The sequence below is a fragment of the Hypomesus nipponensis genome, chromosome 9 (assembly GCF_054491055.1).
Source record: "Hypomesus nipponensis isolate SF chromosome 9, ASM5449105v1, whole genome shotgun sequence".
Taxonomy (NCBI): Eukaryota; Metazoa; Chordata; class Actinopteri; order Osmeriformes; family Osmeridae; genus Hypomesus; species Hypomesus nipponensis.
Genome location: NC_140369.1, coordinates 23004267 through 23031286, shown reverse-complemented (window position 1 = coordinate 23031286; position 27020 = coordinate 23004267). Strand labels below are relative to the sequence as shown.

The following is a 27020-nucleotide window of genomic DNA, read 5'->3' as shown; positions in this document are numbered from 1 at the left end:
CGGCGTCGACAGCCGGCTGCCTTGAATCTGAGAATACCATTGGCTGCGTCAAGTCAGCCGGGCTGCAGGCGACGCCGGCGCTGCATGAAGTCGAACGCACCTTATATTACACACAGAACTTCAACCTCATCCAGACTCAGATTTTCACTAATGGTCACTAATCAATATTAAATATTGAGATTATACAGAGTTAAATCAGAATTTTTCAAAATCAATCTGGATAATTGAAATATATAATGAATAAATATATGATGAATAATAAATGAATAATTTATCCCCATCATTTCCCAATTGCCCAATCTGCCAGCCAACATAAATTGAGTCCAACCACGCAAGTCAATTTATGTAAAAAATCATACGAAAGTTTATTGAACAGAAAAACAAGACTGAGTTAGTGAAAATAAACGAAAACCTGGTAGCCGCTGGCCCTCCCCGCAATGGGAAGGCGGAGCCAGCGCGCTCCCTTACCTAACAGTGAATCTAAAACAAAAACCCGAAAACGTTAGCTTGGTCACCAACTCACCCATGTTATAAGTTAAGTGTTATGTTCTACCACTCATTTACAAATAATGCTCTGTGCTCTGCTGCAGTCATGCTCTGGAGGCAGCCTCTGTTGCAATTGACTCGCCTGGGCCATTACAGGTAGAGATCAAAAGGGAGAGAACACACAGTATACATCACAGTATATCAAGTTTACAGCTGTGACTGAGTGATTCAGATCCAAGTGACTTGAATTCAATTCTCTGCATCCTGCTCCTCATCACTATCATCATCATCCGAGCTGTTGCCACGTTGCCAGTCCATGTCTTCTTCCATTTCCCTGTCCTCCTCTTCCACCAGCCTGTTACTTGGTTTGAGAGTGCATCTGTAGGTGCCTGCTATGGTCTGCTGTTGGAGTCTCAGGTCTTGCAGTCTTCTTTTTAGTGCACTGATGAGGCCCTTGGACCCCTCCTCGGTTAATCCATTTGGCAAGCCTGGAAATGTTGTTAATTTATGTTGAAATTAATTTACCGAAGACTATACTAGCAGGATTGGTTTCCACCTAAATAGTTTGACCTATAAATTTGAAAGTGCATGTAGCCAGATCATTTGATTTACACTTATTTCCTGTCTGTGTGCTCACTAAAACAGTGCCCATCAGTGTCTGGACCTTTGCCACTGAGTCCTTGAGGTACTGGCAGTGCTGCAGCATCTCCTTCACAAGGATCTGCTTTTCCTCTTTTAGTCGTGAGGCAAGCATTACGTGGTCAAAGAGCTTCTTCTTTGTGAGGATGTCCACACCGTCTGTCAAGGAATAAAAGCATTTGACATTAATAAACTAATTTGATGACATTTTATATGCATACTTAAGTTAAATCTTGATGCAACACCTGTGTTATGTTCCTGCCAAGGCCAGATCATGCTCTCTGCAGCTTTGTTAGAGAGTTTCTGCTCAACTAACTCTGTGTCCACAAGGTCACCATCAGGCTGTTGGTTGTATCTCTGGATGTCTTCCAGTAACCGTTTCTTTTCCTGGGCTATCTTTTGAGTTATTTTCTGTCGCCTTTTGTTGCGATCTGCAAATACAGTAAAAACAATAGTACGTAAAAAGAGCTGCCATGGTAATGAAGATATCAGTATAGCCTAAGATTTATCTGCATTAGTTATGTTAACACTATACATACCATTCTGTCTGTAAAGGTAGTGCTTTTTCTGACAAATGCTCACAAAGAGTGCTTCGATTGTGATCTGCAAACTTTGAGCAACAGCAGGACCAGGTGCTGCGCTTCCTTGATTAAAGATAAAATAAATACACTTTTAACATTTAAGCTACAGATATGCAGATATTACAACCAAGTGACTGATAGTGTTTATGAATTAAGTATTTTTCTTACTGCTACTGGCCCACTGCTTGACATCAACAACCCATTGTTTCAGCATGTCATCACAGCATTGCAACTGCTCCTGCATTGTCTTCAGGCTCTCAGCTACATCCACAGTCTTCTCTACTGTCTGAAAACAGCAATACAGAAGGTCTTTTAAAATACCAGAGGTCCTGTACCACTACAATGTCTACTAGGGGGTACTATAACAACGTGATGCATTTTGGGTATAATAAGTAAAAGTTACGCTTATATGTAACTGCTTTAAAAAGTTAATCATCTTCAGTATGTGAACATACCTTCCTGAATCTGGAAGACAAGGCTATATGGAGGCCATTTTCTTTTCGTTCATTCCACCCCATAGCATGGACAGTCAGCATGTCAGTTCTTACTGTGAAGAACAAAACAAAATCACAATACAATTTTGTAAAACATGTACATTTGCAGGCTGGCAGGGGGAAATAAGCTTACAAACCTGACTTGGCCATGTACTTGGTGGTAAGGGCACATCTGGAGAGAAAACTATTCACTTGCTCTACTTCTTCACCGAGAGTGGTGCCGGCGCCCACCTGGTTCCTTGCAGTCCACAGAATCTACAGGAAGAAGATAATGTGTAAAGCGCTGTGGACACACGCTATTGAAGCATATCCTGAGATTACCAACTTTAGAGGGCAGCACTTAGGGGCTACAGAAAAACTTTAAACACACTCCTAGGTTGTTGTATGGGTCAGTCCAGACCACTGTGGTATGGCTATTGTCATTTAGTATGGCATTTTACACTCAGTTTGCCACATCATACTCTAAAATGTACGGTCAAGTAGCTAAAAGCATCACCTCGCATTTTGTATTGTGGGCTTTGGCATGCATCACAGACAAGCAATGCTTCATTTCCTGAAGGGGTTGAAGATGAGTCAGGGCCTCTGACACTTTTGTCAAGTATGGCACATATCGGCAGGTCACATCCATGGCCAAAAATGTAGCACTCTGGAACTCTTTTTGGAGAAACATTGGATATGCAAAGATTTCTCCTCTTTACATATTCAGACCTTTAAAAAAAGCACAATGCACATGAAAGAGGCTTTAGATCATAATATAAATATATATTATTTTATTTTTTTACTATTACTTAATCAGACCCATACCAACCTTTGAGAAGAAATCCATGTCTACACACAGCAATTTCCACACCTTCTTCATCCAACTTGTTGGCCCGCTTTGAAGTCTCTCTTGCTGCATTCCATTGGGTGTCACCACACATCGCTTTTCCTGCGGTCTAGCAAAATAAATCATTTGAACATGACAATAGTTAATTCAAGTACACTAGATTGCAGGACTGTTCACGCAAACACACAAACTTTAACTGTCAAGATTTTGTCATTGCCTGACCTATCTTACATTTGAAGGATAAAGCAATATGCTATATGAATGTACTGTGCCCCCTGGATAAGAATCTAGTGCTGTATCCCCACCTGATCATAGACTCCCTTCTCCAAAGGCAATCGTGTTTTCTACTTTAACTTTAATTAGAACAAAATAATCCCAATAAATGTTGTTCAGAATAATGTAAAACGTACACTCTTGACAGTTCCCCGGACCTCCTCAACAAAACTGGACACCTCAGAGTCTCGGGCTAAAAACACTCCATCGAAGAACCCTGGCTCTTCACTCCTTTAAGACAATGTATTATGGACTACCTTTGTAATACGACCTTTTATTTATGTAGCACTTATCAAAAAAAACATTGACATTAACAGTGTCATTAACAGCTGGACATACTGTATATTAACTACATTGGCTGTTCATAATGTGTGCACAGAACTCACTGGTTTGTTTTCTGGAACCTGTACAACTTTCTGTTGCCATCCACAGAAACAGCCACCATTTCAGGGCTACAGGCTGGACAGACCAATGGCTCCTTTCCAAGAAGTTGGTTCTCTTCATAGTTGCAGTACACAAATTGCAGAAAACTTCTCTGAAATGCATCTGCATTCACTTTGCCAGTCTAAAGAAAATAATATAATACAGCTTTCAAAAACGATAAACTACATCTTTGCCTTTGTATGTTTTGTGTTTTGTATGCATTTTTTCAAATCCATAAGGATGCAAATGACTATTTTGTGTGGTAAGGTCTTCAGTCTATAATCTGAAATATGTACTACCTACTACAGCCACTTGTGGACCTTGAACTGCTTTTTACTTACTCTTCCATATTGCTTTGTTCTCTGGTCCAACATTGCTGTAAAGGCTTGTCTGGACATTCCTGGAGCTGCTGTCTTCATAGTCTCAAAGGAATGGAAGAGATCTTGGTGAAACAGTGTCTGTGCCTGCATGATAGCGGGCCAGTAACCACTCTTTACAAAGTCACTGACTTCTGGAGCCCATTTCTGGTTGCAATGTTTGCATGTTAGCACCGGAACGTGAAGATCATAACGGCCTGAGAGCACATGAAAGGCAAATCAATAACATGAAACCAAAGTGACGTGTTAGTAATATAAAAACAGTTTGACAAGATCAGTTTGACAAAACAGTTTGACAAGATCCTACCATTAATGCAAACCAGTATGATGGATCTACTGCTGCATCAGCGGTGTCACAGGAGCATATCCTTTGAGGTAGAGCTGTTGGCAGAAAACAACCTGCAAGGCAAAGAACCATAAGGTATACAATTAATAATGTTTGGGTTGTGAGTAATGACTTAAATAACACATTTCAATTTCAGATAAGAATGATCTGTTAAGAAAATTGACAATCAATTGTAAAAGAAACGCCAACCTTGTTCACAAATGCTGTATTTTCCAGTGTCACAGAGTGTCACAGACTCTGTTGGTGGGATGTATTTGAAAAATCCATCCATGATGGTTTGCCTGTTGTGTAGAGTGTGGTGTTTATGTACTGAGCCATCACACTCAGCACAAAACCACTCTGAGGGCATACATTCCCCACAACGGATGACAGCTTCTTTCACGTGACAGTGATTGCATGTCATCTGTACGATGTTCTCAGCAGAAAGTAAATTGTCAAGGTTCTGTGGCCTCGCCTGTTGCCAACATTGTTGGACCTCTTTCTGCCTTTGACTCCAACTGGACAATGGTGGCTGCTGAACAAAATCTTGCGATTCCATGTTCTCTGAGTCCTGTAGAAGGTCCTCAAGCTGCCGCATATTCAAATCTTCAAAAGGGAGGAGAAAAAATAATAATATCGTAACTCCAACATCGCCACAACACACTGTTGAAATACAGCATTTGGAACAAAAGATTATTCACCATGGTCTAGGTGTTGGCCATGGTCTAATGGCGGTGAAGAAGAAACATGTCTTCCTTCGTCTGGTCTTTGTGATGTTGACTGCTTTCTAAGGGCTCGTGGGCGCTGGTGAACAATGTCCCCATTGTGGTCCCTCTTCTTCCAATGAACAGGCTTTGGTGATGCGGTCTTAGTTTTCTGTCTGTTCTTCTCTGTCTAGAATTACAACTTGGTTTAAGAAAGGTTTACCAATATGGGAAATGCCTTCGGACTACTGACAGAAAAAGCAGTTAAAGTAGTGTAACCCTTCTGATTCATGTCTTTTAAATACGCCTCCATGTATCTTATATGAACTGGTAAGAAGGAATACTGTTAACTATAGACAAAACAGAAGCTGCTTTACCTCTTCTGTCTTGAGATGTTCAAGAAATGTATCTACACTCTTGAGCTCATCTTCCAATTCCATCAACTGCAAATCACTCATCATTGAGTTGAAAGAGTAGACAGACAAATGGGCAGATGGCGAGTGGGATGTTTCTTTGGGACACAAGAAAGTGCAATATTAGAACACTTTGAATACAAATAGTAGATAATAGACTCGGAAGTACAAGGAGGCCAGGAACGTAGGTACCAGGTTGTAAAAACAACGATCTGGCGGTGAGTGGAGGGCAAACCAGGGTATGTCACCGCAAGTTATTGGGAAGCTGGACCGCAAATCAAATCAAATCAGATGTATTTGTATAGCCCTTTTTACACGCAAGCGTGTCACAGAGGGCTTCACATACGCCCATAGAACTGCCCCTCAACCAACCTAAACCCTCAAGGAAGACAAGGAAAAACTCCCAGAAAAACTCCCAACAGGAGAAAAAATGGAAGAAACCTTGGGAGGAGCAATTCAGAGACGGATCCCCTCCTCCAGAGACGGTTGGCAAGAGAGAGGAGCAGAACACAAGCTAAACATAGTCATACAGTGTCAATGGGTTTTGAAACACCAAAAATCCATTGTTCGGCTTTATAAACGTTGGATGGGACCTGGAAACTCGCTGTTGGCCGTCATGGAGGCTGGTTTCCGGTTGACACCGCAGGTGTGGATCTTGTGCAGGTAGGGTGGACTGGATCACTGGAGCCTGGAGATTCACACAAACACAGACAAACAGAAAGACACAAACAGAAAGACAGGCAGAGCCTGTGGAGGGCGTAACACAGGTAGACAGAGGTAGGTGGACACAGGTATACACAGGTACGTCCTGACAAATTATTAAAATAGGCAGTAAGGCAAGGATATGGTGAGGTGATAATATGGTGAGGTAATAAGGATATCGATATCGTTTCCAGAAAATGCGTGACTTCAGCTGCAAGTAAGAAAAGATAAAAAATACAATACAATAAATGTCATACCTAGCAAGCTATGAGATGTAAAAAGGACCACGCCAGCAAAGATAAACATTGGTCTGAGTCCAATGAAAGTGCACCGGTTCATGACCTTGCATGACATAACGTTAGACTAGCTAGCTAGCTAGCACAGTGTATTAGACTATTTTTGCAGTTTACAAAGTCAATTAATTTATATTGGTGATGCAAAGCACCTGGCAATGTACGTCAAACATAATAACATTAAACCAACCTAAAAACAAAACAAAAAAACTGTATAGTAGGATAGTATCTTAAATATAAATTTACCTCATCGATAATAGCTTACCTTTTCAGTACAAGAGAGCGGAGGTTTGGGTGACAAGAAGTAGTTCCAGCCAGATATTGAGCGTCAAACTTTTCGGCGACTTGTGTGTAATAATAAAATTACAATAATGTTGGATAATTTATAGGTTTTGCTGTCAGTGCATTTGACATGATTGCTTCCATGCGCTTAAAATTATGATTAAAATAAAATGATATTCCTCCCCCGAAGGATTTTATTTTTATTTGTTATGCACATAGGCCAACCTTTTTAGATCGGTTTATTTTGTATCAGTCCATTTTATAAATAACTTGTATGTCCTTAAATAAGGTTTATGTCATTTATAACGTTTATGTCTTGGATATAAAAAAAAAATAACGTTGAAAGCACATCGGCCGGATTTTTACGAAATCACCCGACTTATTATGGTGACGTTTCGTAAAAATCCGAAAGCCGCTCATCAAAATCTATGGGAGACCTAATGCGTCAAAATACGACGCCATAGTTTACAATTTTCTACGGGAAAAGCCGAACATATTAACGTGGAAGTCAATGGGCGTCCCTAGGCGTCAAAAAACGACAAAAAAGGCGTCCCCCGGCGTCGGTATAGTGACGCCAAAGGGCTCTGCCCAAGCGTCAATATTTGACGAGTTGGGATGAGACTGGGTTGGTATTGACAGGAAGAGCCTAACCTGTCAGCTGTGTTGTCGATGCCCTGAGAGAAAAAAGTAAGTGACCAGAGCTTGCCGTAAAGCAGTAGCTCTGGTTGTACGATGTGTATGATGTCAATTACATTTTCAAAAGCTTTTTAGAACAGAAAGGCAACTTTAAAATAATCTAATAGCCAGTAGTGTGTATTTTTTTGCCTCCCCTTTCGAATTCAGAATTCAAATTACTAGACAAAAAATGATATCCTGAGAAAAGTGGATTTTGAGGGGTATAGCTCCATAGACCTCCATTCATTCTGCACTCGCTCGTTAGCGCCCTCACATGGAACTTCAACCAGTTCAGAACCCGGAAGTTTCCCGAGAGTGGCAGTTCTCTCTATATTAGACATTCTCTGGATGAGCTAACATCCGACCTGAAAAAGAAAGCAGATGGCTTCAATCTTTTTTCTATCGCACTGGATGAGAGTACTGACATCAAAGACACCGCTCAACTTTTTATTTTGTCAGAGGAATTAATGATAACTTTGAAATAAAAGAGGAACTTCTTGCAATGAAATCGATGATGGGGACAACCAGGGGGCTCTGACTTATAAGACAGTGTGTCAGCCTGCTTGAAAAAAATGAATCTACCGTGGCGTAAACTGACAAACGTCACAACAGATGGATCCCCAAATCTAACCAGTATTGGCCTACTAAAAAGATTACAAGACAGTATAAGAAGAAAGCCCAAACTCAGAGGAATTGATATTTCTTCACTTTATTATTCATCATGAAGCCCTGTGTAAAAGTGTGTTGAAGCTCGAACATGTTGTCAAAGTGGTCGTGAAACTTGTAAACTTTACACGGGCAAGGGGGCTTAACCATCGTCAGTTCATTCAGCTGCTCAATGACACAGGCAGAGCACCAGGACTTGTTATATAATTCAAATGTGCGCTGGCTAAGCCTGGGAAAAGTATTTCGCCGTGTGTGGGAGCTGAGGGGAGATTGGTATGTTCCTGGATACGGTTGGCAAAGCTGACAACTTCCCCAAGTTAGACACAGACTGGCCGATTTTGCCTTCAGTGTGGACATACTGGGGCATCTGAACGATCTAAACATGAAGCTCCAGGGAAAGGGTTTTTTTGTGCATGAACTGTATTCCAATGTGAAAGCGTTTAAAGCCAAACTGTTGTTCTCCAGACAAATGAGAGAACAACTGGTTCAGATTATGGTGCTTTATGTGGGCTGAGATTATTTGAGAACTGTAAATATGGCTCACAATGGAGGTGAAATGAGAATTGTTCCTTAATATGCTGTCATGAACAGACCGTTCAATATGAACCAAATGATGTGTTTTTTGCTCTTAGTATTTGTGTCACTCAGATTGTACTTTTAGAATCAAGGTGGTTTTTACAGTGCTGTATATAAGACATCTGCTGTCATATACAGTATGTCATGCCTATTTTTATGTCTCCAGTCATATAAACATACTTTTTTTGAAAGTTTGCACTTTTTATGGCTGTGACTGTGATTGTAGCCTACTTTACAAGGGTAGAGATGGTACAGTGACAGAATTGTTCTGCAAGCATTTGTACATCTACAGTACACTAGTAGTTGTGTGTCATGAAAAAGAACAAAGGCTTCACTTGTTTTGTCAGCATATAGTATGTGGCCCTTCACATGGTTTCAAAAGCTCAATGTGGCCCTTGAGACAAAAAGTTTGCCCACCCCTGGTCTACAAGATAGCAGGCCTACATGTCACAGGTTAAAAAAAGATAGTCGTTGTTGCCCTCTAGTGTTCGGAAATAATAACACCTCCAAACATTGCACATCTCTGTCTTTCATTTGTGCCAGTATGCATAATACGGCTAATCAAACAAACGCGTAAAAGGCTCGTTATACCATTTGTATGGTTATATTCCGTTATTCCAAAACAAAACAACGGAATCCAAGAATTTCCCCATAATCCGGTTCTAACTTCCGAAATGGACAAAACAATAAGCGTTTTATTATAAACCTGTTTTTCATTTTTTACAGATACCAGCATATGGAACAATCTAACCAACAATTAATGGTTCGTTATACCATTTGTGTTATATGGTTATTTTATTATTCCCCCAAAAACGAAACAACCCCAAAAAAGCAGTTATACATATAGGCCTACGTGTGTTTGAGTTACTAAAGTGACAAATCGATATTACGCCCTATTTGTATTTATTTATTTTTTGCGTCTGTCAACACGGGTTGCAAAAATAAAAAAACAATGGCCATATTAAGGTACACGGACCTAGAGGGGTTTTAGTCAGATGGGCATTTCAGTGAGTGACAGGTCGTCTATTGAAATTAAAGATTGCGGATCCTTTTAATCAGCCAACAAGTTCTGTTGAAAATGCGTTTGTATGGTACTGCTTGCTCACCAGAAATGATGACGTAGGCAATCGCTATTTGTAAATACCTAGCACTCAGTTGGTATTTTGTTATTAACAAGGGAACCAGCAACCAAATGAACAAATCAGTCTTGGATAAAAGTGTATAGGCTAGGTAGGCCTACATTATATGAACAATTTAAGTGACCACCAACAATGTTGGCGAAACCCTTATTTTCTTGAACATTTAGGTTGTATGATTGTTTTCACAATTTTACTTCCGTGCTTGCCAACGCAGTTGCATGTGAGCGAATTGTTATGACATCACCATGTTGCCTAGTGAGGCTTCCTGAATGGCTACATTCTCAGATTTCAGGCCCATGCTCATGAAAAATGAAACTAAGTTTCAAAGTTTCATTTCTTCAGAAGCCAATATTGAGTCAAAGCAAGTGCAGTGCCAGGGAGGGGCAGATAGATTTGTGTTCAATAAATAGCCTACAGCCGGAATACTTGGTTATAGGAAGCTTCTGGTTTCGAGGGCTTTAATCAAAGGAGATCACAACACCTCGACTGTGGCTCCAATTCCAAAAGCAAAGTAAGTATAATATTAGATTTTATCCTGCTGTTTATAACTGTTGTGTTTAATTGATTAAGTAATACTGTAAGTAATATCGATATTTATTGGATAAGCACAAGACTTCTAAAATCCTTGACAAAGAATATATTGTGCAATGCTTTCATGAATATTGTAACTATAATCACTCTTGCCCTTGACTGTAACAATATAAAAAAAACATGACAATTGACTACCCTCACTTTCAAGATAAAGTGGAAGTTGGGGTGTTTTCACATCTCCTTTTAAAACAAACCAAACTCAGTCCTCTTAAAGTGGACCAACAGAGAAGGGACTCAGTTCTTTTTGCATTCACATCGTCAGTTCATTTGAATGAGGATTAAGTTCTCTTTCTGGTACACTTCAGCTCTGATTGGGCCCCAGTCCTCCTTCTGTTCATACTATCTGAAGTTCAGATCTTTACTGCTTTGGATTAAGGGTCGTTTACAATTGAACTTTTTTTATTTCATCACGTTTCTCATGTTATTTGTTTTTGTTCGTGGTAGATAGTTGCCGTTTTATGTGTTCTTCCTTTACTTGCATATCTGGAGATGTGCAGTAGGTTCTTCCTTAGACCAAACTACTCCTCGTCCACTAGTATCACTAGCGTTACCAGTTGCCATGGCTCTGTGTTTGTTTTTCAAACGTCCCAGTTTATAGTGTGATCTGTCTACGGCAAGCGTAGAGGCATAAAATACAATGGCAAAGGGCGAAGCAAACCTGAAATGCTTTGTGCTCACAATTCTCAGGTTAAGTGATCCACAATGCAGACTTCAAGCCACCTCCAGTGGAGGTCTGAGTACAGTTTGTTTCAGAGGGGTCCGAGTCATTTTTGAATGTTTACATGTGCACAAAAAAATGCTGGCTAATTGATCTTTTTGTTAATATGGAAGGCTGAAAGGTGTGAAAGTGTGAAAACAGCCTTAATGTTCCTGACTTTGATATTTGTGTAAAAGCTCACATTCTATGTTCAGAAATCACAGTGGTAATCTTTTTGGATTGGAGGTTGAACTCTAAAACACTGATGAATATATATATTTGTTTTTGTTCTTTACTTCAGAAACATCCATTGCAATGGCTGCACACCAATCCAATGTCTGCACCACACTCATCAGTACTTTACTTCAGAAATATGACTTTTACATCGGCTGTGGCTTGTGCTGCAAACAGGAAATAATCGTCAATTGTGACCAGCATCACTGTCACAGAGATGTGCTCTTTGCCAAGGAGAGGGAGGGATATCATGTATGGAGGCGTGTATCTGATCTCCCTTCATTTCCCAACCCAAAGATGTACTTTGTGTGCAAAGGTTACAAGGAAGGAAATGGGTGTGCCTTGCATGGTCAGTGCTGCACTTTTGCCAAAAGTTCAGTGGAGGCAGTTGTGTGGAACTTTCTAAAGCAAAACCGGTTCAGTTATTCTGACCTCATCAGCTTGATAAGAAAAGAAAAAGGATTCCCACTTGAACCGACAATCCTTGCCAACCACCAGACTCTCAAAGAACAAATCCAAAGTCAGTTCCCTGGTAAATTTATGCAAGTTTGTGAAACCTGTTTCCACAGCAAACGGCAGAGGGCTGCGTTGAAGGGCAGCCCCTTAACATGCTCTAACACCCAGCCCTTCAAACATCGTTGGGAGCCAACAATGGTTCTTTATAATGGTAACACATTTACAGAGCTTAGGCCTAAACCGAATAAGAGTGTCAGCAAATGGTGGCCCTGTAAGTATGCTGAGAAGGGAGAGCAATGCGTACATGGAGCAAAATGCTGCTGGTTTGCACATAGCAAGCTGGAGATTATTGTGTGGACTGCTGAGAGCGAGGGGTTTGACCGCTCAGAGCTGCTTACGGCTGTCAGGCCACAGTGGCCCAAGGCACCTGTCTCTACATCCCAGAAAAGACGGTACAATTGCAATGCCTGTGAAAAACAGTTCTACTCAAGAGGAGACTTAATGAATCATTGTAACAATTTAAGTCACAGCACACGAATGGAAGAGCTGCATTCTGTTGGAATGGGGAAATGGAAACATAGAGATCCACCACAAACAAATCAAACCTACAGATTATGTGAAAGGTATGTGAAGGACAAAGTATATTTTGGGTACTGGTATATACTGTCTCCTCAGACGTAGAAACGGGGCCTTACCCATTAGAGATGTAGAAGGACAGGGAGATATGCACCTCATTTCAGGATACGCATCTGTAGCTGTCACAGGCACTTATGGAAGTTTAATAGCTTGTTATTACATTATCCCAGCCAAACAGAGATTATTTTTGTTGTTTTTATACTTCATTTGGGTAAAGCATTGCACGTTTTCAAAGTTTATATGTTGGCATATGAAACCCTTTCGCTATTTGGACTGATTTTCTAAAGGGCCTCTACATGTGAGCTTGGAAGCAATTGTGTGGACGCACACTCACAGGAGGAACTCAGAGAATGGCATGTGCGAGACAAGATGAAGCGAAAGACGGTTTCTGCTGCCGAAGATCAGGGTGTACTTTCATACCAGGACAGTCTGCTGAGAGAATACCGGGGTAGCATGGCCAGAGATCTTATTGTATGTTTAGATTGATTTAAACACAGTTTTAATATATACATATATACCATTTTAATATAGAAGTATATTATCTTTGTATTTGAAACATTTGGTTCATTTCATTTTACATTTACCTACTCGGTAGATGTCAGAAACATTGCCTGGAACTACGGTTGAATGTGACAAAGACTTGGTGATCTTTGGTCATGCAGAAAACAAGACTCTGGAATGGAAGTTCACAATACAATCCAAGGTAAGTAAGTTAAACCATTAAGCTTGTACACAGATCTTCAAATGTACTTTAGATGTGTGAGCATGCTTTGGAAAATGTTAACAAGATGTTACTAACAGAGTTAAAAAAATATGGTATCTGTCGATTGGGATTTCTGTCACAATTATTTGAGATGGGACAATAATCATTCTGTTCACCTGTTCAGTACACGAATTTTATAGAAGTGGCAGGTTTAGCCTAGTTAAATAGTTACATATTTGTCCAATTTGTTTTTACAGAGGCCCATTGTGGAGGTTGCCTTGATGAAGCAATCGCCTGAAGCCTTTTTCTCCTTAGATAATAAAAATCCTGAATCGTGCACATACGCCTCAGGCCAACAGTTCTACAACACAGACACCATGACCTATGACATCACTGTGACCTTCAAGTCAAGCAACCCAGGCCTTTATGAACAATGGTTGGTGTGTGACCTTGACATGAGACCAGTGCTCCTGCAGAAGCTCAAGGTAAGAGTGGGAAAAATGTCTGACCCTCAGCTAATGGAGCTACCAGAGAGCCCCGGCCATCCTTGTCAAGAGTGTGAACGCTGGCATGGAGGAAACAGGGAGATCATTCCATGTCTATACAAAACAGATGCACAGGAAGCGCTGCTAAAAGAGTTCAAACCACCACAGATGAGTTTACAGTTTAATTCAACTGAAGATATCAGCACCCCGATAGATCACCTCAATTACAAAGACAGAATGCACAATTTCTTGTACAATGAAGAGCATGCAGAGGATTCCATAGTGGCAAGGTGATGAGACTATGTCTTTCAAAATATGTTTTATTAGTTCTGAATTTATTTTTAAAGCAACAACTAAGTCTTTGTTTTGATTTGCATTCTAGGCTCAGTGTTCAAGGTCAAATTACTTTGTCAACCACCTTGGTTGATTCTCTCTTTGGGATGAAGATTGCCCAACAGGGTGAACTATTTGGTGCCATTTCAGTGCCTTATACCTTTACCCCTGATACACCAGAGGGTGCAGTCCTTAAACATGATGTACAGTCAGCACTCATTGCACCAATACAATCCAACAAACAAAGTACCAAGGTGTATGAAGCCATCATCCTCAGAGACACCACCATTGGGAACAAAATGCACTTTAAACTTTCAAATACATGCTGCTCTGAGCTCTCTCTTCAAAGCAATAATGTATGTGAAATGGAGATACAGTTTAGGCTTAACCGTCTCAAATTTTGTGAAATGCACAAAGCAGTAGATCTTCTTCCAGACATGGATAGAGTGTTACCAGACCTCAACAACACCAGTGTCTTACTGGGCACAAAAGAATATGAAGGACTAGGACTCAATTCAAAGCAGCAAGTGGCAATGAACATTATTGTTGGAGAAGCATGTGAAAGCGGAGCTGAAGTTCCATTTCTTATATATGGACCGTTTGGAACAGGAAAAACATTCACTCTTGCTACAGCAACCAAGGAACTGGTTAAGAAACGTACCAACAGGGTACTGATCTGCACCCACACAAACAGGTAATTCAGATTTCTAAACAGATGCCGATTTGATAGATATTTATAAATTGAAAGCATAGTAATGTGTTTCAGATAAACTGAGCACACTCATTTCAGATTTTACCTGTATGATATTTAAGGTTTGTTATGATACACTTAGACAGTTGATTGCATACTTTCTGGATGAAATGTAAACAATTATTAGACATTTATTTCTTACAAAAATAATTTGTATGATATTTCTTAAATGTATTTAAACCTCAACATCAACACAACAGAGATAGGAGAATGTAGTGTGCAAGTAAAAAAAGCTGACACTCTGTTATTTCACCAGTTCTGCAGATTTGTACGTGAAAAATCATTTCCATAGCTCTGTCAACTCTGGCCGTTTTGAAGTTAAACCTCTTAGAATCAAGGCTGAAGAAGCATCTGTGAAATCCACTGACAAAGTCACTTTGCAGTATTGCCATCTCTCTGAAGACAAGCAATCCTTCTCTTTCCCTGATGAAGAATTATTAAACTCCCATAGAGTGGTCATAACAACAACTGCAATGGCCAGACACCTCCATGATCTGAAGCTTCCGATTGGCTACTTCACTCACATCCTTATTGACGAAGCTTCCCAGATGTTGGAATGCGAGGCCCTGATGCCCCTTGGTCTGGCGGGACCGAACACCCGCGTGGTTTTAGCTGGAGATCACATGCAAATGGGACCAAAACTGTTCTCGGTAGATGTTCACCAACGCTCCAATCACACTTTACTGAACCGACTGTTCCACTACTATCAAGGTCATCATAGTGACACAGCCTATAAAAGCAGAATCATTTTCAATGAAAACTATCGCTCAGCAAAGGAAATTGTGGAATTTGTGTCCACTCACTTCTATGTTGGCAAGAATGATGTCATTAAAGCTGTTGGAAATGTTCCATCACATCCAAGTGGCCACTCCCTGAAGTTCCATCATGTCAGAGGAGAATGCCAGCTTGACACCACATCTATGTCCTGGTTTAATGTGGAAGAAGTGGCAAAGGTGGTTGAAATAGTGGAAGATCTTCTCAGAGACTGGCCATCTACCTGGGGACCTAGTTCTATTTGTGTTCTATCAGAAGGACACCAGGTACATTTTTAGTTTTTCTCACATCCCAACATTTTTTATTTGACCTACAGATCTTATGAAAAAGTGTTATAAGTAAAGGATATTGCCTCATATGTGATGTTATTGTTCAATGTGTTCCCGATGTACGTAGGTTTTGCTGATAAGAAACCAGCTTCGGAAAAGACATCTTCATGCAGTGACTGTGGAGAATATAGCAAATGTTCAAGGTACTGAAAAGACTTTGCTTTGGGTTTACTTAGCTATATTCATTTTTCAAAAAACAGAATTTGAATTGATCCCAAAACATGCAATACATCTTGATATAATTTTGATATACTGTGATATACTTTTATGAAGGAACCTTATTGTGGAAGAAATTGATATGTAATTCAAACTTCTTGACAGGCAAACAGTTCAGGGTCATAGTAATGTCAGCCATTCAGACCGGAGACAGTCTTCGTACCCTTGACACACCTGGTCTAGATTTATTGAATGATGCCCGGGTATTGAACACAACCATCACCAGGGCTCAATCCCAGGTTGTTGTTGTTGGGGATGCTGCTGCTCTCTGCTACTTTGGAAAAAGCTCAAGGTTTTGGGAAAGCTACATACATTACTGCATCAACAAACAAAGTGCACACCCTCAATTTCTTACAAAAGACTTCTTAAATCAAGAGGTCAGAGAGATTTCTCGATTCAGCAAACAGGATGAAGAGGACAACAGCAACAGTGAATCATCCACATCTGAGATACCTGACATTGAAGACCCAATACTGAAAGAGCTTCTTGATGAAGATAAAGATGTCTGGATAGATGTAACAGCTGAGGGTCTGTTAGATGTCCATTGGGGGAAGGACAATGTAGAAAAGGACATGAAAGGGAACAGACATGAAAGGGAAACTAAACAGGAAAACTATCCTCTGGAACCTGTGTCATTACAGAGGGATCCAAGTAACTACAAACGCTGCACTTTGATTATGGAATGGTTTGACTCTGGATATGCCATACCTCTAGATGAGCCTTCCTCTAGGATTCTTATTAAAGGAAGAGAAAACGTGGCAAATTCTTTCCCCGGAGATCTGGTCCATGTGGAGATTTTTAACAACGGAAGCCATCCTCCTGAAGGAAGAGTTTTAAGTGTAGTGAATGCAGACTATGGTTCGAAGACTTTTGTCTGTACCATTGATAACTATGATCCCCAGGTGATGACACCTATCAACAACTGCATCTCTAAGATTTACACACCATTTTGTAAGGACAAGCCAAACCACATTGCAGTGCGCACATTTAAAGGTCAGCATTTGAAAGTGGAGAGGTTTGAGAAGATAAATGAAGAATTGAAAAGAAACAAGCTATTTGTTGTCCAAGTCTTAAAGTGGCGAGATCAATTTCGATACCCCTTAGGAGTAGTTGTGAAAGTCCTCCCAAGAGTAACATCCTTAGATGCAGGACTTGAAGTTCTGGATATAGAGTATAAATTACAACGAGGGCTTCCATCATCTATTGAAAAGGATGCCCAAATATTCAAGGATTTGAAAGCCGACATAGAAAATCGAATGGATTGTCGTGAATTTATCACCTTTACAATTGACCCTGCACACTCTGAGGATCTAGATGATGCCATAAGTGTGAGAGATTTAGGGAAACACTACGAAATCGGAGTTCACATTGCTGATGTTGCAAGCTTTGTGGCAAAGGACTGCTCAATAGACAAATATGCAAGACAGAACGGAACAACGTTTTATCCCCCTACGAAAGAGCCTTTCTACATGTTCCCAAAAGGTTTGAGCACCAACAATTTCAGTCTACTACCTGACTTTGAACGAAATGTCATATCATTGATGGTTGAAATTGACAAAAGCACTAATTCCATCAAAGACAGTAAGTTTGCCCTCTCAGTGATACGCTCGGACAAGAAGTTGTCATATGAAGAAGCTGAAAACATTCTCCAAAACTCGACCCAAGGATTTAATACTTTGGAGGGCTGCCTCAACATTGCATATACATTTTCTGAAGTTCACAGAAAGGCTAGGAAACAAGATGACTGGTACTATAAGATACCAGATGAAGATGTAGTCTTTGGAAGGAGGCTGTCTCACAAGATGGTGGAAGAACTCATGATCATGTACAACCATGCAGTCACAGTTTATTTGCTCAGTAATGCAGAAACAGCAAGCTGCACCCCAGTCAGATGCCAAGAAAAACCCAACACTGAGCAGCTTCGCAATTTAAAGGCAAAATTTGATTCAATTATTCCGTTGTCCATTCATTTTACACATTGTATGGAGGGGGTTGCCAACATTGACCAAAATCACAAGATGGATCAGGCTGTGATTAATGAAACTCTTCAAGACTCGCCACACAACACAGACCACCCAAATACCTTTTCTGTACTAACCTCTGTCATTAAGTGTCTGGATTTGGCCTGCAAAGACATGGATATCCATAGAATTGTGGACCTACTGGCAACCGATGACATTTATCCCCAGCTACAGCCTTTGGTGTATGAGTTCAGGAAGTCCATTCATAAGGCACATGTTCTACGGTCAAACACATCTCACCTGTCTCGAATTGGGCATTATGACCTTCAGCTGGACAGCTACACATGGGCCTCCTCACCTATTCGTCGATATGTGGACATTGTTGTACAAAGACTTCTTCACTCAGTTGTGGACAGGAAAGCTGTTGAATACACTCCTCATGAAATTGATCAGTCATGTCTAAGCTTCTCTGACCTGTCTGACCAACAGAAAAAGTATGAGAGGAAAGCACGCCCTTTAAGTCTTGCATCGCAGCTTAATGTAAAAAGGGCAAGGATGATAGCCTTTGTCATTGATGTCTCCCCAGCAGGAAAAGGTTTAAAGCTATCATTTCCATTAAACCGACAGTCTTTGCCAAATTTGGTCCCAATACTGTACAGGGATATGCAATTGGCAGACCAACCAGAGTACAACAATAAAGACAACTCTGTGTTATTGAAATGGATGAGACGAGGTTATTCCTTCACAAATGACAACATCCGAACAGAACTGCAACATCAGCGGGTTAGTCCATCAGTCATGACAGTTCCAACCGAGCTGTGGAAACGTATTACGTTAGCGCTCAGGGATGAAAATGTGGACGCTATGCTTCAAGGCATCAAAATGATCAGATCAACTGACAACGATGACCTACAGGAAAGACCCCACCACAGTCTGACTAAAAATAGGACCAGTCTCAATCCAGATCACTTTGTTGAACTGTCGTTGAGGTTGAAGCCTGGTGAGACTGTGGAAGTGCAATTGGGAACAGACACTGAGAGGGGACTGTTGGTGCCAGTTGTTCAAATGCTGATTGTTTGTGACAAGTTCGAGATATGCTTGGAGCACACCAAAAATCCAACCCAGTGTTTTTCTAAATATGCACTCCATTCATCTTCACAAACGTATGACACATACATGGACTATCAGAAAATATGGAAACCATTGTGTGAGATGGAATCAGCCTCCAATGCTGTTGCCGAAAATGACAGCATTGTCATAGACAATGTGCAGTTAACATGGAAGCAAATCCCAGGAGCCAAAAAGCTCTGCGGATCTTTCCAGATGCCACTTGACAAGGTGGAACTGTGGACTATCAAGTGTAATTTGAAACACTGTTTACTCTGTATTCGCTTGAAGGTACAGAATTTGGGAAACAAGGGTACTCAGAATCATCAAAATATTGACCTCATGACTATCCCATCTCTCATATGGGTTGCTCATGGAGTAACCACCAAGGTTACTGATGAGGAGGAAGCCAAAGATCTTTCATACATCCAGATCGACTTCCAGATTAACCACATGTCCATGGACAGAATTCCTGATAGTATCTACTGGAAGGATTCAAAATTCACACTGGAATTGATCCCCAAACTGCTACCAGATGTGTGAGTTATCTAACTTAGAGTTTTTCTCTCCAACATACTGTAGATGGCGGTATGCAGTAGAAGTAGAATACATTTTTGGTTTGTGTGTTACCCGTAGCCGCAAGGAGGACGCAGTCACTCACCTAACTAATGCTAATCACCTTGTGAGGGCCATTGCTCTTGGCAAGAAGACCAACTCTGGTAGTTATGCCTTGTAAATGCACTCTACAGAACACAACTCAAAACCCACTGTTGCTAGTATATAGCAGTGTTTGCACAATTATTTGTGCTTAATAATCATGCTTATAGTTTCACCCCCAAAAACAACCCAAGCAAAGCATGTTTGTTATGTGTTTGTATCCATTGAAGTTTACTTTTTTAAATGTTGTCCAATAGTATCTGTTACAGCATTCCGGATACCAGTCACTTTTGAGATTCCAGAGCAGCTTGCAGTTAACTTTCCAGAACTGAACCTCAGTCAAGTCACGGCTATAAGAGAAGCCCTCAAAAAACAGTTTACTCTCATTCAAGGACCTCCAGGTAGGAGGTGGTCATTAAATGTAAATAAAGTAATAACATATACAGTAATGATAGTAATATACTCTCTTTTAAGGTACCGGAAAAACTGTTGTTGGAGTTCACCTTGCTTATTGGTTTTTCAAGCTAAACCAATATGCCCCAACCAATGTAACTACTAGTGACAGCTCTCCACCACGGAGATGTGTTCTGTATTGCGGCCCATCTAATAAATCTGTGGATGTTGTGGCTGGTAAATCACTTTATTTAATCTTACTTTTTCAGATTCAGAATGAGAACATTCATTTACACATGAATCCTCATGCATTATTCCACATACATGGGTAAATTGGTTTGATGATACAACCTAGATTGAATAATATAATTTAGTTCTCTGTATATGGACAAACATTCACCCAAATGTGTTGCAATATCTGAGCTCACAATTGTCAAATAATTTGCCTGACAGGTCAACTTCTAAAACTGAAGGATGTCCTGAAGCCACTCCGTGTTTATAGCGATCAGATGGAAATGTTAGAGTTTCCGTATCCAGGCAGCAACCTGAAGCTGTCTCGCAGATCTGTAAGGGAGGGCAAACCCAACAAAGAACTAAGGTGTCAATTTTCTTTTAATAAATTACGTACTCTGACAACTGAAAGTTATGAATGCACTGATGCTATATAAACACAATTTTCTTGTAATCTAACCCTCAAATATTTACTTTAATGTACTTGAATGTGGTTAATCATGCTTTTGTGTATTTTATTACAGTTCCATCACATTGCATCATCTTATTCGAAAACCAGAAAATCCTTTTTCTTGTGAAATACTGTCTTTTGATGAAAGAATTTCTAAGGAGGAGAACATCTCAGATGAAGAGATTAAAAGGTGACATCTTAATAATCATCGCTAACATTGTTGCCTGATATACGATGCATCATAGAAATGATGTAAAAAAATCTTGCCCTGACACGTGATGTTTTCTCATTTCCTATTACAGCTACCAAAAACTCTTGCGCGAAGCTCGGAAACACGAGTTGAATTTACATGATGTTATCCTTTGCACTTGTACTGCAGCATCAAATCCCAACTTCTCTAAGCTGCAAATTGAGCAAATCATCATTGATGAGTGTGCCATGGCAACTGAGCCTGAATCTTTCATCCCTCTTGTCACCCACAAGCCGGAAAAGGTAACTAATAAGGGAACACTTTACATTAAGGTTACATTAACTACCATGTAACTACAAAGCAATAACTATAGTAAAATATTATAGATACTATGTAATTGAATTATATTTATTGTTAGTGAGATATGTTATCACAAAAGTGTAATAAGGCACAGTATGAAGGAATGGTGTGATGGTGGTTGTGTTGCCAAAACAAGATCAATGTTAATTCCACTCACTTCTGGAAAGCCCATCCTCTCCCATACCAAGTTTGACATGTTTTTCTAACTTTTGTGTTATATTAGTAACTATTATTAACCGTAATGTAGTGTAACTACATACCAGGTGCTACAGCATTACAATGTTGTTACTGTAAGTGTTGCAATGTGCAACTGCTTTTGAGTTTTTACTGGTCATTTTTCTGTAAAAGGTCATGCTGTTTGGGATTTACATTACATTTATTCATTTAGAAGATGCTTTTATCCAAAGAGACTTCCAAGAGAGAACTTTACAAATGGCATAGGTCACTGATGATAACAACAAGATAGCCCCAAAGCATTGCGGGTAGCCAAAACAAGAAGCACACATTGTGAACAACCCAAAAATAAGTGCCAAAGGGAAGAACCATAAGAGCATGTAGTTAAGCAAGTTACAATTAAACAACATGAATCTCTAAGCGCAAGTGTACTTGTAGAGAAAGCAAGCAACAGTAAAAATAAAAATAAGATTAACTAAAATAGAATCTTTCGCAGCGAATGCAACAGTTTAAATCAGTTACCACTAACCAACAAGAGCAACAAGTCTCTAAGCAAGAGTCATTGTGATCCTTGAGGAAACTAGCATTGGGTTCAGCAAACCGTTCCTAAGTACCATTTTACTCCCGGAACAAGTGCGTCTTGAGCCTTCTCTTGAAGGTGGAGAGACTGTGTCTCTGATGGAGGTGGGGAGTTGATTCCACCACTGGGGGGCCAGGCAGGAGAAGAGATTGTGTTGGGACCGGGCGGTCTTGAGCAGTGGGACCACCAGGCGGTTGTCTGAAGAAGTCCGTAGGTGGCGGGTGGGGGTGTAAGGCTGCAGGAGAGACTTGATGTAGTCGAGTGCAGTCCCGTTCACTGCTCGGAAGGTCAGTACCAGGGTCTTGAATCTGATGCGGACCGTGATGGGTAGCCAGTGGAGGGAAATGAGGACTGGAGTAACGTGGGAGCGTCTGGGTAGATTATAGACCAGGCGGGCCGCCGCGTTCTGAATACTCTGAAGAGAGCGGGTTGCGCATGCTGGGAGACCGGCGAGCAGCGAGTTGCAGTAGTCTAACTTAGAGAGGACAAGTGCTTGGACAAGCAGCTGGGTGGAGTGCTCAGACAAGTATCTCCTGATCTTCCGGATGTTGTAGAGGGTGAATCTACACAACCGGGAGACTGCAGCAATGTGGGCCATGAGGGAGAGCTCATCATCCATTGTAACCCCAAGGTTCCTGGCAGAGGATGAAGGGGTCACCGTCGCAGATCCCAGGGTGATTGAGAGGTCGTGGGAGATGGAGGGTTTGGCCGGGATGATGAGAAGTTCTGTTTTTGGAGATGGAGGGTTTGGCCGGGATGATGAGAAGTTCTGTTTTTGGCGAGGTTCAGCTGGAGGTGGTGCTCGGTCATCCAGGCGGAGATGTCTGCGAGGCAGGCCTCAATCCTTGCTGAGATCCCCGGATCGGTCGGGGGGAACGACAGGTACAGCTGCGTGTCGTCAGCGTAGCAGTGGTAGGAGAAGCCATGGGAGGTGATGATTGGTCCAAGTGAGGTGGTGTACAGAGAGAAGAGGAGGGTTCCAAGGACGGAGCCCTGTGGGACTCCAGTGGTTAGCTGGCGAAGGCCTGACAGTTTGCCTCCCCAGGTGACCTGGTAGGATCTTCCCGACAGGTAGGATGAGATCCCCCGGAGTGCAGTGCCAGTGATGCCCATCTCTGAAAGTCTGGAGAGCAGGATCTGGTGGTTAACTGTATCAAACGCTGCTGAAAGGTCCAGCAGAATGATGACGGATGACCTCGAAGCCACTCTGGCAGACTGGAGGGCAGTGGTGACGGAAAGGAGGGCAGTCTCTGTGGAGTGGGTGGTCTTGAAGCCCGATTGGTTGGGGTCAAGCAGGTTGTTCTGAGAGAGAAAGTAAGACAGTTGGTTAGATACAGCACATTCAATTGTTTTAGAAAAGAAGGGTAACAGTGATACCGGTCTGTAGTTCTGGATGACGGCAGGGTTAAGGGAGGGTTTTTTGAGTACAGGGGTAACTTTGGCCTGTTTGAAGGCAGAGGGGAAGGTGCCAGAGGTAAGAGAGGAGTTTAGGACATAGAGCAGAAAAGTTATGATGGAGGGGGAGATGGTTTGGAAGAGAGGGGAGGGGACAGGATCAAGGGGGCAGGAGGTGGGGCGATGAGAGAGAATGAGGTCAGAGAGCTCTGACTCGGACAGGGGAGAGAAAGAGTATAGACATTTAGTTGGGTCAGTCATGTAGGGTGAGGGGGTAGGAAAGGTGGGTTTAGGGAACCGACTGCTAATGTCAGATACTTTTTTCTCAAAGAAGGAGGAGAAGTTGTCTGCTGTCAGGGTGGAGGGGGGGGGGGTAGGTGGGTTAAGAAGTGCGGAGAAAGTAGAGAAAGGTTTGTGGGGGTGTGAAGCTGAGTTAATTTAGTTCAGAAAGGGTTTTAGCACCAGTTATGTGAGAAGAGAAGGATTTAAGGAGGGAGTGATACTTATCAAGGTCCAGACCATCTTTGGACTTGCGCCATCTCCTCTCAGCTGCTCGAAGGGTGGACCGTTCTTCACAAATAGCATCCGTAAGCCACGGGCAGGAGGGAGAAGATCGGGCAGGAGGGATACTTTTATATAGGCCTAAGCGGTCCCCTAATACTCTATCTGAACTAGTGCAGAATTACAGCCACTACGAGCAGTCCCACAAAGACATTTCCTCCGGACGTGCCATGTCTGTGTTTGTAGCATTAAATGCTAATGAGGAGGAGAGAGGCGGGGCAAGCTAGGTAACCATGTACTGTAAAGCAACAAAACGATATAGCGTTAGTTGACTTACTTGTCCGAGGTTTGTAGCTGGACCAAGAACAGTTGGTACTGATCCAGACTTTAATTTCAGACGGTCAGCAAAGCCAGCTTTGTATTGGCCCAAGTTGAGGAAACAGTCGTCGCAGAGGCTCGGATGAAGGAACAAAAAAAACACAGCAGAGTGCTTTGTTTGCAATCCATGATGTCTTTCGAGGAAAAAAAGATTATTGCGCTCGCACAGTCGTAGCTCAGTTTCTCATGGGCGGCCCAGATTCTCTGGGCAGGCAAAGGAGAGAAAGGGGAGGCAACCTTTCCTCTCCTAATGACATAAGAGGAACATTTTCAAATCGGAGCGTTTGAGCTTTCATTTTCTCAAAGGCGGAGAAGAATACCCAGGGTTTACATCTATCAAAATGTCTAGCCACTGGGGGACCAAAGGCAGGCTAGGGGAACTCACATAAATGTTAAATAACCTCCTAAAGTGAAATATTCACGTCATGGGACCTTTAATCATAAAAAATATCTCTTCCAGATTGTTCTACTTGGAGACCACAAGCAACTGCAGCCCACCGTCCATTGTGATTTGGTGGCCAGACTTGGCATGAGGAAATCTTTGTTTGAACGATACATGGAGAAGGCTCTAATGCTTGATACCCAGTACAGAATGGTAGGAGTGCAGTGATATACTCTTATTTTTAGTTCTGCATTGTTGCCTTACTATGTAAAGTCTCATTGTGTCTCTTGAAAGGGTCTTTTGAAATATACATTTAAGTAGTATGATTATTATTGATACTATGGGATCAGGAAAAAGGTCTGTCCAATGTTACTGTGGTGTTTCAATTATACAATATATTGTATGTCAATGCAAATGTATACTTTTCCAGCATGAGGGCATATGTGAGTTCCCCTCACAGCAGTTCTATAATGGACATCTCAAGACAAAGGCCAAGCGGAGAGCAAGCGTCCTGCTCAAGCAGGCGGCCATTGTTACACCTATCCTTTTTGGGCATGTTGCTGGAACAGAGATCAGCCTAGTGGTCTCCACCGAATGGGGGAATGAAAACTCCATGGCTAATGTAGAGGAAGCTAAGCAAGCGGTAAACCAAAACTATCAGACCATCTGTGTGTCACTGTGTGTCACAAACTAATATGCATGCAATACTAATAGTGTGGTGTGAATATTTGGTTGGCAGGTTCACATTGCTTCACTACTCATCAATAAGGCACAGGTGCAAGTCAAAGACATAGCCATTCTTACACCATACAATGCCCAAGTGTCCAAAATCAACGAAACTCTGACAGAGAAGGGTCTCCTGAATGTTAATGTGAGCACCATTACAAAAAGTCAAGGTAAGGTTAATTGCAAATAATGGTAACCTATAGGCTCACATTATGTTTGTACTAACCTATGATGTCGCAATATGTTTGGCCAATCCCATGACAACCTATGATGCAATGCCATGTAAGTACATAGCGATTACTATGCTACTACACTGTTGCTATTACAGGTTTTATTCAATTGTATGAATAGTCCTTAATGTCAACTGAGATGACACTGCAAACCAAATCAACAAGCCAATAAATTCAAATGTTGATGAAGTGTAATAATTACACTACTAAAAGTGTAATCATTTTTTTTTACTTCAGGCAGTGAATGGCGTTACGTGATATTGTCCACTGTACGTTCTTGTCCCGGGTCTGAGATTGACAAAAGCCCAACTAAAGCGTGGCTAACCAAGAGGCTTGGTTTCATCATGGATCCCAACCAAGTCAATGTGGCCATCACTCGAGCTAAAGAAGGACTCTGCATTATCGGTACGTTTTTATTAATCACTGTTCAGCTGTTCAGTGTTTGTATTTTGATGGTTATAGTTTTTACATTTAAATGCCTTGTCTTAGCCCTTGTATCAACATTAACATTCCTAACATACCCTAAATGCACAAATAAACATATAATTAATATTTTAGTTGATGCATTGCTGGCTTACATTATTACACACATTTTCGCACCACAGGTAATAAAGAACTTCTGTCGTGCAGCTGGCTGTGGAAGAATTTGCTGAGACACTACGATGAGAACGGCTGTGTTGTCGATCACGCAAAGGACATTCAGGTCCAAAATCCTAGAGCCAGACCTAAGTATCGCTCATAAGTCTTATAGTCTTATAGTCTTAATGTATATAGACAGCTATGCAAATATGTTTAATGTTTGCCAAATCTATTAATCCATAAATATTATATACAAAATAATATAACCTACAGATTATTAAATGAGGTGAAAACATTTGACAACATTCCAACATTCATTTTTTTCTTTTTAAGTTTATTGAAGTTTGTACATATATATTTTTTGACTGTTGAAGATGTTTTCTTTTACTTATAATATTTTAAATATTTTTATTCAGGAGATGGATAAAATCATATAATCAAAAAAACAACAATGTATTTATTTATGCTGCATTATGACAATTTTCATTTACAAATGTAAGTACTGATAAAGTATATTACACACAGTAATTTATGTACTGAACATAAAGAAACTAAATACATACACTGACGTATTTGAATGTTAACGGTGACATACTTGACCAGTGTGGGCTCTTATCATAAAATACAAAACCCAATAGATATCTTG

The 27020-nt window shown here is 41.0% G+C and overlaps 1 protein-coding gene and 2 pseudogenes across 2 annotated transcripts; 2 read left to right on the top strand and 1 right to left on the bottom strand.

Moving 5' to 3' along the window:
- Positions 1-835: 835 nt before the first annotated feature.
- LOC146273520 (uncharacterized) lies at positions 836-4716 on the bottom strand (annotated as a pseudogene). The gene is made up of 13 exons (XR_014766700.1): positions 4635-4716; positions 4064-4296; positions 3686-3864; positions 3437-3530; positions 3009-3135; positions 2697-2908; positions 2338-2455; positions 2162-2253; positions 1875-1992; positions 1665-1769; positions 1371-1556; positions 1151-1284; positions 836-974 (listed from the first exon to the last, which is right to left on the bottom strand). The product of XR_014766700.1 is annotated as an uncharacterized LOC146273520 (transcript).
- A 3349-nt stretch (positions 4717-8065) lies between these two features.
- LOC146273519 (general transcription factor II-I repeat domain-containing protein 2A-like) lies at positions 8066-8673 on the top strand (annotated as a pseudogene).
- A 1579-nt stretch (positions 8674-10252) lies between these two features.
- Positions 10253-27013, top strand: LOC146273518 (3'-5' exoribonuclease HELZ2-like). The gene is made up of 20 exons (XM_084705204.1): positions 10253-10385; positions 11464-12475; positions 12776-12959; positions 13084-13191; positions 13449-13966; positions 14059-14703; positions 15017-15800; positions 15931-16006; positions 16185-19686; positions 19784-19866; positions 20062-20205; positions 20279-20434; positions 20651-20795; positions 20953-21069; positions 21182-21371; positions 24918-25052; positions 25270-25482; positions 25579-25735; positions 26033-26200; positions 26401-27013. Exons 2-20 carry the CDS (start codon positions 11478-11480, stop codon positions 26535-26537), a joined length of 8460 nt encoding a protein of 2819 aa, XP_084561330.1. The 5' UTR covers positions 10253-10385; positions 11464-11477; the 3' UTR covers positions 26538-27013.
- The last annotated feature ends 7 nt before the right edge of the window (positions 27014-27020 follow it).